General features: G+C 40.4%; 1 protein-coding gene across 13 annotated transcripts in view; it reads left to right on the plus strand.

Moving 5' to 3' along the window:
* The window catches only part of Msp300 (Muscle-specific protein 300 kDa), a 609,326-nt gene that overhangs the window by 173,779 nt on the left and 421,918 nt on the right, over nucleotides 1-13,629 (plus strand). For all 13 annotated transcript variants that reach the window (XM_083137559.1, XM_083137560.1, XM_083137562.1 and 10 more), the window contains one exon: nucleotides 10,400-10,461. In XM_083137559.1, the coding sequence (XP_082993685.1) occupies nucleotides 10,400-10,461 (62 nt within the window). The remainder of the gene's footprint in view (nucleotides 1-10,399; nucleotides 10,462-13,629) is intronic.

The raw sequence follows: 13,629 nt of genomic DNA on the forward strand, positions 1-13,629 counted from the left end.
GGCGCGGTGGCGGACTGGTTAGCAGCGCGCTACGATGCCAGGGGTCCCGGTTTCGAATCCCGGCATGGGCGTGACTGTTCCTTCATCAATATAATTTTATCATCACTCAACCTCATCTTCGCGTTTAGCCAAAAGTGGCAGAAAAGCGACGTAAAATAAACCAAGTTGCACAATCATTCGTAAGCAAAATTGTCTATCACCATTTTCATTAATTTCCATTCCACATCATGTGATGCTGTAAGGAATGGAATTCTTTTGATGGAAAGCAGATGTTGTCCTGTGCTTATTTATGTTTTTATTTCAATTCATGTCAAACAGGCTTATACCATTCTTACCCTTTTAAAATTTGTTCATGGACAAGAATGGTAATCAGGAGGTCATTTTAAGGAAAGTTTGCATTTATCACTTTCTCCACGAGTTCATTTTTCAAGACTTGCAATTTTTTTTATTTTCTCAAGATTTCAGACCCTCCCCCCCAGCCCCACTGCATATATATATAATAAATAAAGAGAGAGAGATCAGGAGCAATGTCGGCGATTTCGGTTCCATAATTAGGGGGGCAAGGTGCCAAAATGGGAGGGGGGTGGCAGGACAGTTTAGTTTCCCTTGGCAGATAAGGTTTACCATACTGCGGGGGCAGAAGTGGCGAAAAAAGTGGATTAAGGGGCAACTGCCCCCTCCCCCACGCCGTCCCTAATTGCTGCCAGTGATCAGGAGCGTATATTTTAGGCATCTGCAAAGTCTTGAGTTATAAAGAAAAATTGATTAAAAATGTGCATAAAATCTTTTATATATAAGTAAAACGGACTGAAAGGACCCGTGTCGTTTGTCCACATCAGCAGAGATTTGAACCGGCGTCCCCTCGACTGTCAATCAGTGTTGCCACTAATGTCTCGATCGATGCATCCGTTGTGTAAACGTGGTGGAGGTTGCCGACAAAACCGTACGTCGACTGAAAAACCTTGTGGAAAAAGGAAGCGGATAGCAGTGACAAAAGACTGCGGCTGACGGCTGTTTCCTTCCTTTTATCTTGGTCTCTGTGCTCTGTCCTCTGCCCGCTTTTGGCCTTATCAATAAGAAGGAAATAAATGAAATAATTGACACTAATAACATACGGGTGTTTTTCCCTCCTCATTAACTCTCATTCTTTCCTTTTCTTGTTCGTGATTTAATGTTTATTGATTTGCTTTATTTTACTTCGCTTTTTGTGCCACTTTTTGGCTAATTTGCGAAAATGGGGATGAGTGACGATGTGATGAAATTGATGAATGGACACTCACGAACATCCTTGCCCAGGCCGGGATTCGAACCCGGGACCCCTGGCGTCGTAGCGCGATGTGCTAACCACTCCACCACGGGGACCGGCTCTAGTTCGTGAAAAACGAAAACTAGAAGGTTGAGAAATGTAGGTGAATCCATAAACATTTAGCCTTAATTACTCTTTCTTATGTTCCTTTTTTTACGTTCGTAGTGGTATTAGTTTACCGGCATAGTTTTTTCGCTGTAACAAGCACTGACGTAATTAGACATGGGGCTAGAGTCCCTGCCGAAATTTTTAGAAAATCAACCTTTTCAAATGAAAGTAGTGTTATATATTCCAATTTTTTTCGAACATTTCTATATTTAACTCCATAACACATAGCTATATATAAAAGCAACAAGTAACCATGACAACAACAATATATATAATTTGAATTTGTGGCTATTTCAGCCCATGGCTGCATACTTAACTTCCAAGTAGTATATAACGAGTAGTAAAGAAATGAAAAAAATCAGTGTTAAATGCAAATCCATTTTAAAATGACCCCAAATACATTTTTTGTCCTTGCATAACTTTTAAAATGAAGGCTCAAAATTGTAATTACGAAATATTTTATTGTGTATCCCGCCCTCCTTACAATGCAGCTATTCTTTACAATTCCAGCCACCCCCGAAAAGAATCCTGCGTACGCCAGTGAGTATACGTATAGCAAGATAGCACCACAACTAACAAAGAGATGAGGAGCTGTTTCTAGGAAATCACGCGGTTTTGTTTACATACACTTCGTTTTTGCAGTGAACGTAGAATAGGTAGCTCTTACCACAGTGGGTGACACACGTATTAAGCTGCGTGACTTTGTCAATCCGAGCATAATCATATCGGACACGTGTCATACATGTACACACTCATGAAACAAATCTATCGATTAACCAATCATCTTATCGAGGGGAGAGAACCGTGTAATCAAATTTGACACGATCCCATCTCAAGAATAATCCCTTAATATCTTCTTTGCGAAATAGAAATCCCGCCTACGTAATGGAAAGTAATTAGTGGTATATTTAAATGCGGTATAGGAATTTTTGTTAGTTTAAATTATGCATCTAGCTTCAGAATTAGTTTTCCATGCGAACTTGTATATTAATGTGCAAGAGCTTTGTACATAGCTATAACATTTAACGCCATCTATTGCTAGAAATATAAGTTTATCTTTTTACCCTGGGCGATATATTCAGGAATGACTGGTTTATATTGTGTCAAGGGATTTTGCAACACCCTTTCGAAAGGACAGAGCTTCCAGTCGCTTTTTGTCACTTGTTCTCAGTGTCCATGTTTCCACACAACATAGAGCTACACTCCAAAATGCATTTCATTAGTCTTTTCCCCAGTTCTTTGTTCATAGATCCACAGAAAATAGTTTTCTTTCTGTTCAAGCTTTTCTTCGCCATTGCTATTCTTACGTTCATTTCTTGACTGCACTTCATGTCACTGCTTACAGAGGCGTCTCGTGAACGCATGCGTCAATTGTGGGAAAAAGGACAGCTTGCTCTGCGACGACATTAATGAGCATTTCTACATTTAATTTCTTCATATAGGAGAAGTATTTATTTTACACGAGGCCGCTCAACTAAGTTTATAATACATTTCTTGGACGTGAAGTGAAAGAAAGTAATAGTTCTTTTCCCACAATTGACGCATGCGTCACTTCAGATCCAAGAAATGTAATATAAGCTTAGTTGGGCGCTCTCGTGTAAAATAAATACTTCTCCTATATGAAGAAATTAGAATGTAGAAATGCTTATGAATGTCGTCGCAGAGCAAGCTGTCCTTTTGCCCACAATTGACGCATGCGCAGCATGCACCGCATGCGTTTACGAGACGCCTCTGACTGCTTACGAAGCATCCAAGATATTTAAAGCTGTCTACTTGTTCGATTCTCTTGTCTCTGATAATCGCTTTTGCCTTCCTCTGCTTTCTTCCGATCACCATTGCTTTCGTCTTTTTCACATTTATTCTCATCCCGAACTATTCACAGTGGGTATTTATTTCTGCTAGCATGGCATTTATGGTCCTTTATCTTTCTGCCAATAGGTCCAACATTATTATACCTGCAATAAAAAAAGTTTAACCTTTCTTCACATTCACTATAACCAATTGATCTGTGTGAATGCAACAATGCAACACGTCTGGATTATATGTTTAATACCACAAATCCTGGCTAACAAACCTTTTAAACGCCCTCGTATATACAATATACAATATTATCTCTGTGACTATGGAATCGTCAACATTATCTGATTCCCCAAAGTTGCATTCATATCTGGAAAATCAGTGTGGCCTTGTAAGGACTCGTAAAACTTCAGAATCGTGCACTTGTCGTTTTTATGCTACACTGAGTAGTAATCTTTTCGCAGGAAGGAAAAACATTACGTTTTATGTTGTTGGTCGGAAGATGGTGCTGTTACTGGTTTCTTCGATTTTTCCGAGCATAAATCCAAGGACACTGTTGAAAAAAGGAAGACTCGTTCACGAAGTCCACACATATACGGCCTCCATCAATCATGCTTTACATCAAGGATTTTGTGCCATTACGGAAGTCGTTTCGGCAGGAGTGCTGGCAACCCTGAACTGCAGTGTCCCGTGTACCGTGAAGATATGGGATCGCAGTCAGGGTGGGAAGTGGCTGTCAAATTGTTATATTCGTGCGATACCAGCTTGCAGTATTTCTACGGGAACGCAACAGAATTTGAAGAACTATACGTATAGGCGTGCGCACGGGGGGGGGGGGGGGGGCAGTTGCTCGCCAAATTACGGACGTTCGCATATTTTTTTTTCCCACGAAGGGACAAACAAGGTATTTTTCGATGGGTCATATTACCCTGATAATAGTGTTGTCCCCTCAAAAAAACACCTCATCAATTTGAAATTATCGCATAATAATTAATGTAAATTACTATGATAAATCAAAATATACGTGAAAAATATATACTTTTAGGTTGACATTCGTTTTCGAAGAGGGAGATGTTTCCCCCCCCCCCCCTTCCAGACGTTCCATGCCCCTATATTATTATACTTTCACTTAGAAATTTGGTGTAGAGGAATCTCACTGCTGCTATTAACGATATTATACTCTTAAAGAAAATGAAGTATTTTCAAGCCGATGAAAGTTCGGAGCAGCTATGGGAGAAGGGCGTTCAGTGGCACAACCACAAGGGGGCAGGGGGGCATTGCCTTTTCCCAACCTTGAACGGAAATCAATTCTAGGGGGGCAGACATTGAAGTGAAAGAATGCAAGTCTAGCAAAATCTAAGAGTAGCAGGACAAAAGAATACTAAAGATGGAATTAGTTTTCACGTCTTTATTGCATTATTTCTTCCAGACGGTCAGGAATCACCTGCAGGAGAGCACAGAGGGGCAATTGCCCATCCACTTCAAATTTTATACAAATAAAAATTCATTTCGTAAAATTTGTAGCTCTCTTCGCTCACAATATCTGCTTTACTTACAGTCTCCTCAAGTTCAGAGCAGTGGCTGCGAGAGTTGTCCATCTACGGCGAACGATCTGAATGAGAAAAGTTGTAAAAGAGAATGCCATGGCATCCCATGATTTATTTTGCGTGCTATTAAATCAATACTGTTTTCAATTTATATAAATTTGGATCGAAAATTTTCTTGCTCGCTTCACTCGCAATTTATTTCTTTTCTGTAATGCGTTGTCAATTACCAGAGGGACAAGTAAGAACAACTAAGTACTTCAGACAGTTCCTGCTATAGCAGTTTAGTTTGGAGGAAAAGCGCGCACATTTCAAAGACAATTTATATGATTTTTGCATTTGGTTTGTTATGGGGCGGATGAATTGATTATGTAATGTATTTAAATAATATGTTTTATATATATATATATATATATATATATATATATATATATATATACACACACACACACACACACACACACATATACCCATGAATGCATTTAAAACTAAAAGAGTGAGATAAAATGAGATTTTTCTTCCCGACTGAACTTTCATCACGGCTTTTGCCCCCCCCCCCCCCCTAATCAGAGAGACTGCGCACGCCTATGACTATACGGTCGTTATTCATGTTCCTTTTCTCCATTTATTGTCATGTTAGAGTGTCTGCCAATTTGGGAACCGTGGAAATCTCATGGAAATTTATTGTGTTTCTGGAAAAATCAACATTTTGTAGTGGTTACTAAAATTCAGCTCTTGGGGAAAAAGAAAAGGAGGAACAAGAAATTTTAATTTTCTTGTGTATAAACTATACTTCATTTTGATATACTGAGTATTACCGTTTTGATACAGTAGGAATTGGATATAAAATACTCAAGGCATTGAATTCTTTGTTTATCACTAATCAATACATGGCTAGTAATACATAAAAGCTCACGCCTGATGCCCCTATCCAACAGTTACTTTCTGTTTAGTTTCTAGTGACTCCCCGATGGTGCAGTGGTAGCGTCGTCGCCTTGTAATCAAGGGGTCCCGGGTACGATACCCGGTGGATCACACTTTAAACTGTAGGTCCAGTCCCGATTAGCCTTACTGTGCATAAAGTGGACTAAAAAAACAAACAATCAATCAATCAATTCTGTTCAGTTTCTCTTCTCTACTTATAAGGCGTGAAGTGAATATCCTAAAAACTTGGTTAAGTGGTTAATTGAATGATTTAGTTTATTTTACTTCGCGTTTTGTGCCTCTTGGCTAATTTGCAAAGATGGGGATGAGTGATGAAATTATGAAATTGATGAATGGACATGCACAAACAACCAAGCACGAGCCGGATTCGATGCGCGATGTTTTATATATATATATATATATATATATATATATATATATATATATATATATATATATATATATATATATAAAGGAATACCCCTATTCGACAGTATCCCCCGTCATTCACACATTTTCACAATGTCAAGTTTAATTGTATTCATATTGGTTCTCATTATTCGGACGAACACAAACATCAAGCCCTAGCGGGATTGAACCCGGGACCACTAGCGTTGCAGCGCGATGAGCTAACCACTCGGCCACAGGGTCCGGCTTGGTTAAGGGGGATTGTAAGTGTGACTTTCTCTTACGTGTTCAAATTCATGAATTTCGCTAGTGACTTGCTCAAGAGAAATTTTCTTTCTTGGTCTGGAAAACGCGGGAAAATCATGGAAATTTGTTGTTTAAAAATTGTAGACTTCCTGCATATATAATTTGATTGCAGGCCGGAAATATACTTGTTTTCCTTAAATACAGATTGTGTTGTGTAGTGCGGTGTGAGTAAATTTCGTACAGAATCATTGTATTTTAACCATTATTTTATCCTTTGAGTTCCAATTTGTGCGTATTTGTCAGTGTCTCAACCTCACTTTAGTTATACCACGTACGCTTTTAGAAGAAACATGAGTTCAGCCAATACCCAGCCAGTGCTACTGCGCTGTTGCCAAACTAACTGCTAGCGCAAGTGGACAGAAAATTCGCGATGTGTCCATTATTTTGATAATGCATGCACAGTATATATGAGTAAAGTGAAATAATATAGTGAATATTTCTACACAGGATTATAATATCATATCACTGCAGCGTATAAGAGAAACCCATACCTGAAAGAAGTTTGAAAGTACGTATTTATTGTAGAGGAACTGCAAGGTCATCATCATCACTCTCGTTTCTGTTTTGTAGCATGTTTCGCTGGAGATTGGAATAGGTGTTTCACTGATTTCTGTGGTATATGTTTTACAATACGCGACACAGTATGAAAACTTACACCACACGCTTTAGCCGTATTGTCTCTACTATGTGAAAACACTGTTTTCGCACGGAGCAATTCTTCCAATGCCAATTCCTTGAAGTACGAATACACTTTAAAAAATAATATTTCCCCTTTGTGAATGTATCATTTTACCCTTTGTTCCTGTACTACTGGTGCTAGGTTTCGAGAGTGACGTTATTTTTTAAAAAAAATAACACACGGAACACACTATTGCACGAAAGGTCTGCATTTAATCTTCTCGCAACTATTCATTGTGGCGCACGAGTGAACGATAAGCGAATAATTTTACACCACCTTTGCTACAGAAACACTGAACTTAAACTGACCCATACTCGCAATGTTCGAGAACGCCCACCACAATGAAGGGTCATTGTGTCATCGTGTATATTCAGACGAATTTAACACCCATTGTTTTACCTTGACACAACAACTCAGCCGCGTCAACATTGTGGCAAGGGAGAAATCATACGGAGGGGAAATGAAAGGGTTATTTATTGTGTGTGTATGTTGAGACGTGATATTTCCCGTGTTTCTTCAAGGAACGATAACTCCGGCTGTAGGCGACGGAAATTCATGCGACTTGGACTGTCAGGTTCAAAATGTCTTTCCCCATCTTATGATGAACCTTAAAGTGGTGAGTTTTATGAAACTTCTTCTTCTTATGAAAAATACAGAACATGGCGTTTAACATTCGCGCCGCTGTTTCCTAACTGTACAACGTTGCACTCCTTCCATTGGCTGATCGCCACGAACACCCTCTGCGTGGCCCCGCCCGATATCGCTTCTAAAAACGTACACAGAAAGATGACAATTTCAAATCCCGTGTGCGATTTTTAAGTCTCGAGAAATTTCCCACCCTGCTGCAGGTACGACGTCATTAGTATCAGTCGGCCTGTTTGATCCGCGTTATTTTCGTTCGACACGCAATGTTATCGTTTAAGAATAGAAAAAAAAAAGGAAAACCTTGAGACGCGCAATTGTCCGTTTATCCTAATTGAAGGTTGAAGCTGCTTATCTTTTCATTAACTGACGTTTAACAACTAAATTGCACCTTGTTTATGCAGCGGTGTGCAAATCTCGTAATCAAACTATTTAGTTGTGTGCATAATAGTGCTCCATTAAGTCTTTACGTGCCACAATGTGTTGCGTTGATCAAGTGGAAAGGAAAATAGGGTCACTGTGCCTGTAGTGTTTCTCGGTCTCCGTAACTCGGAAACTGCAGGGATTAGAAATGTTAAATACAGGGATATTTTAAACAAGGATTAGCTTGCACCATATGCTACGTTTGTGCTTGTGGTTTCCGGTTATTTAGTTCGCCATTAGCCGTCGGAACGCCATAGATTATGCCCGTTGAGAGAACTGAAGCTCAAAAACCAGAACAGATTTCATTTGTTTAGTTTTTTGAGCAAAATATTTAACTATCAGTAGACAATGGCATTTTAACTGTATTATATTATAATATTGTGAATTTTGTTTCTACCTTCTGCGAATTTTGTCCTCCCTCCCATTAGGTCTTTTGTGTTCGTATGTGTAACTGTGTATAGGTGAGTGTACGAGGTGTGGTTAGAAAAAAACCGGACTGTTGCTACAAAATCTTTTATTGGTTATTTTGTACAATATGAACATTATGCCTTCAAAGTACCCCCCTGCACTATCGATATACCGCTCCATACGAATCTTCCATTGCTGGAGACAGTGCTGGAAATCATGTTCATGACTTCCGTCGCTTTTGTTTTCACAGATTCTACGGTCTTAAATCTGGTTCCTTTCAGTGCTGATTTGATCTTTAGGAATAAAAAAAAGTCACACGGAGCGAGATCCGGCGAATAAGATGGATGTTCTGACACTGGGATCCAATACTTGGTCAATAAAGCCTTGACAGACAATGCTGTGTAAGCAGAAACATTGTCCTGATGAAGAATCCATGACTTGCTTTTCCACAAATTAGGTTGTCGTCTTCTTACTCGCCCAGCTTCGTAATGAAATATTGTTGGTGGACAGTTTGACCTTCGGGTACACAATTCGAATCAATTCACCGACATTTGCAATATTTGATTCCATTTTTGACGTCCAAGACCGTCCAGGACGCTTGTCGTTCACAATCACTACTCGTTCCTCTCTCCACCTTTGAAACCACTCAAGCACATGAGTGCGTGATAAACACACATCTCCGTACACTTCCTTCAACAAACCATAAGTTTCTGTGGCGGATTTTCCGAGTTTGATAAGAAACTTCAGATTGATACGCTGTTCCACTTTCACACTTAATTTCTTTCCCGACGGAGCACGGATGTACGGTTCACTTCGTTCACAAGCTACAGAAGAACTGAGCGCCGCGCATCCTGGGCAATCACACAGCCGGTAGGCAAGATATCACATTATACACCTATGCACCGCTCATCCTTGACGCGCTTGCCGTTTGTCGATAGCAACATCAATCCGGTTTTTTTTCTAGCCACACCTCGTATATCTCTTCTCTATCCCTTGTCTTTCTAGAGATCTGTCACCCCCCGCCTCTCACATGTATCTTCAAATAGGCAGTGTAATTAAGGGGTCCCGGGTTCGATACTGGGTGGACAGGCCCGTAGCCAGAATTTTATGACTCATCCCTTATCGGCAGTCGCTATCTAAAGCCGAAAAAGTGTTGGGGGTTGAAGCCCTCAAGATGAATTTCTCAGTATATTACAACTTCGGTGGCTCAGTCGGTAACGCGACTACCATTCTAAAGGTCCCGAGTTCGATCCCCGGCCGGTTCAAATCCGGGAACTTTTCTAACGATGGAAGCGGCCCCGGCGCCCACCCAGCGTCGAATAACATGGTTACCTTGGGGAAACCCTGGGGGGGGGGGGGGGTAAAGGCGGTCAGAGGTCACATCACCCCCACTCACGACCGGATCAAGAAAGTTTGGGGCGTTACCCCCACACCCCCTATACGCCTTGATGGCGTGGTGCTATGCACAGGGGAGCACTTTACCTTTTTTTTTTACCTTTTATACAAGTTCTTTAATCCTGCTAAAGAAGTAAAATTAATTACCACTACACACTATTTAAATTAGACACTTGTAGGATTTCGGGGGATGGGGACTTTTTCCCCCAACCTACACTGGTTACGTGCCTGTCGGTGGAGGCATATCAGATCGCACTTTACACTGTAGGTCCAGTCTCGATTAGCCTATCTGTGTATAAAGTGGACTTTAAACGAAAACTCAAAACAACATGAAATCTTATCAAATAGACAGTGTAAAACCATTGGTTTCTTATTTTTCCAAAACGATGCATAGCTATAAATTTATTATTTTTCTTATTTGAATAATACTACGTAATGTGTGTCTCTCTTTCTTTGCAGATGAGCAAGAACGGGTGCAAAAGAAGACGTTTGTTAACTGGATCAATTCTTATCTATCCAAGGTAGGTGAATCATTGAATATTATACATTATCATAAGGCAAATATATAGGGAACGGGGAGAGCGGAACGGCGGCTTGCGCGGCGGAAAGTAAGATCGAGTCTGCCGGCAAACAGGAGGCAATATCCACGTAACTGGAGCCGCTAGCTATGTAATGAAAGAAGCTCGTACAATTCCATTGACAGTTACAATTCAAATAAGCACGTACCTTGAGGTGTTGGAAATTATGTCCTCCTGCATCCACACATTTACGGCATTTTTAAAGGGAATTTTCACTAACACGTGTCAGTTCCTCTTCCAAAATTGCTTCATTTTCCCTCCTGATACTTTCTTTGAATTCTTCAAATGTATGGTTTTAGGTTTGGAAGCTTGGTAGCTCGTCACGCAGACGTCATGAAAATGTATGTTTCTTGGGCGGGTTTCTCCTCATTAGGCACACGCCGTTTTACCCTATGCTTCATATCAAGAACAGATCCTGATTACCTTAATACGTTCACATGAATCCGAACACTGTCTCTGTGTGAAACAAGAACATATGGAAATTCTGCTGCAAAACGTATTATAACTTCCTACAACAATTCGTAATGACGTAAAAGTCGTGCATAAGAATTCTTTGTTTCAAATTGTACGGGTAGCGTGGCATTATTAGACTGCAGAAAAGCACCAGTAATACGTAAAGTAAAACAAAACAATCTAAAAGACTTGATAACACCTTCACACTTCACAAACACCTGCAAACTGGATACCAGCTACCTGCATACTGAAGCACTGACGCGTCCACTGCCAAGGCCAGCGTACAGCTGTGGATCTAAATGCCGGCAGACGCGATCTTACTGCCCGCTGAGCTAGCAGCCGTTCCGTGGCCGCCTGGAGCGAAAAAGGCACCGTGTATCCGGAGAACCGAAATCAGGATATCTGATTCTCGGTTCCGGATCGGTACCGGGTTGTTACGTATCCGTATATTTTTGTTGCGTGGGTCCGAATCTTTCTGCCCATCCCTGCTTGCACGTGGAGTTGTTCCTTGTAATGGAGCCGTGTGTAAATTTCGATCACTGTAAGGTCTATGCATTTCTTTTGTTTCTTGTGGATCTTTGTTCCAAATCTCTCTTACAAGCCGTATGAATATAACCAAAAATTGATCGCATAAATTCGTCATTCCGTTCTTGGTTTGGACCCTCCCATCCCCCATTACTCCAGCCGTGCTACGCAGTATCTCACGTGACCCAGTCAATTTCCTGCGTTTCCAAGAGCCTTTTTATTTCTGTATGCTACAACGTCTGGCCTAATCTTACGCGGAGATTTATAGCTTGGCGTATAGATGGCGTGCAAGTATGCAAGACTTCCTGGACGCCATTGCTGCAGTTTTAAGCTCACGGACTGCGTGCTGCGCTTGATTTAAGAAGCATTTCATGTTTTTCGTTTGCAGAAATAAGCTTTGAAGTTTCAAAGCAAAGGAAAATTCCAAGTTAAAGAGCACATATAAATAAATGAGATAAGAAAGTAAGTAACGATTACATCTTGCATTCTAATTGGACTGGATAGGAAGTTGAGGCAAAAGACACTTGGTGTTCTGACGTCATTGTGGAATGTCTTCGTTGTCAGGTTAGGCTTCTTAGGTCTAGTTCTCTTAGCAAGAATAATAACTTTTTGATCAATGCATTGTACTTATGGCCGCCCCCCGTGGCGGAGTGGTTAGCACATCGCGCTACAACTCCAGAGGTCCCGGGTTCCAATCCCGGACTGGGCATGGATGTTTGTGAGTGTTCGTTTATCAATTTCATCATATCATCACTCATCCCAGTCTTCGCAAATTAGCCAAAAGTGGTACAAAAAGCGAAGTAAAATAAAGCACATCAATCAATCAAAGAATCATTGTACTTCTGCTGAGAGAACTAAACCTATCAACGAAGACATACCACAATGACGTCAGAATACAAGGTGTCTTCAATATGGGTGCGATAAGTGAGACTGGTAGTTCCAAAAACAATCGTCTGCCAGCTTCTTCAACTGGCGCTTCAACTCTCTCTCTCTCTCTCTCTCTCTCTCTCTCTCTCCCTCCCTCTCTCTCTCTCTCTCTCTCCCTCCCTCTCTCTCTCCCTCTCTCTCCCCTCTCTCTCTCTCTCTCTCTCTCTCTCTCTCCTCTCTCTCTCTCTCTCTCTCTCTCTCCCTCTCTCCCTCTCTCTCTCTCTCTCTCTCTCTCTCTCTCTCTCTCTCTCTCTCTCTCTCTCTCTCTCTCTCTCTCTCTCTAAACCTGGCCCTCTTAACCTAAGAATTCCGCTTATGTATAATAATTACACCTCGGATTTAAGGTTTTTAACCTATTTTTTCCTTTACAGGTATATAAGAAATAATAAGTTATGTCAACGATTCTTTAAAAAAAACCAACAACTGATGAAATTTATAGTGCCTAAAAAACCTAGTTTGGTTGTTAGAACCTATTTTAGGTATATGCGCCTAAATCAAGCATTTTAAAAGGTTTTTATATATTTTGGAAGGTTTTTACAGGATTTTTATGTCACACAGAGTCATTTGCTTTGTTTGGTCACGAAAACATTCAATGACGAACGTGTTTGAAACGTACTCTCTGTCGATTTCCCTTCCTCCAAGTCTATGTTGATTTTTCAAAGCTCTAAACAAAACAAATTGTCTTGTGCCACTGTTACCTATACAATCCAAAGTGGTCTCATCTGTGTGGTCTTGCTCACTTTGGTACTTTGCGGCATTTACGCCTTGCAAACTAACATTTCAGCATATAATATGATCCTCACAGACAAATTTCCGGAGTTTGACTGTTGATAGCATGAAAAAAATTGTTTCCTAACTATACGGCGAAGAGTGGATTTTAATAGCAAATTTCCAAGGGAAAGTTCTGCCATCGCCGTAGGGTTAGGCAACACACACACCATTATGGAGAGTAGTGCGTACTTCAGGATATAGGTGTCCCAATTTCATTGCCGGTGACTATATCTAATCAGCATTTTTCAGGAATTTTGAACAATTTCAAGTATTTTTGAACCTACTTCAGGATTTTTCGAGCCTAACTGAAGATTTCTAGGACCTATTTTAAGAATTTTAGAACCTATTTTAGGGTTTTTCGAACCTATTTTAGAATTTTTAGTGCCTATTAGGAACCTAATAGCACACTTTTTAGAATCTAAAAATCCGAGGTCT

This window comes from Lepisma saccharinum, chromosome 16, assembly GCF_977018435.1.
Source record: "Lepisma saccharinum chromosome 16, izLepSacc3.1, whole genome shotgun sequence".
NCBI classification, from domain to species: Eukaryota; Metazoa; Arthropoda; class Insecta; order Zygentoma; family Lepismatidae; genus Lepisma; species Lepisma saccharinum.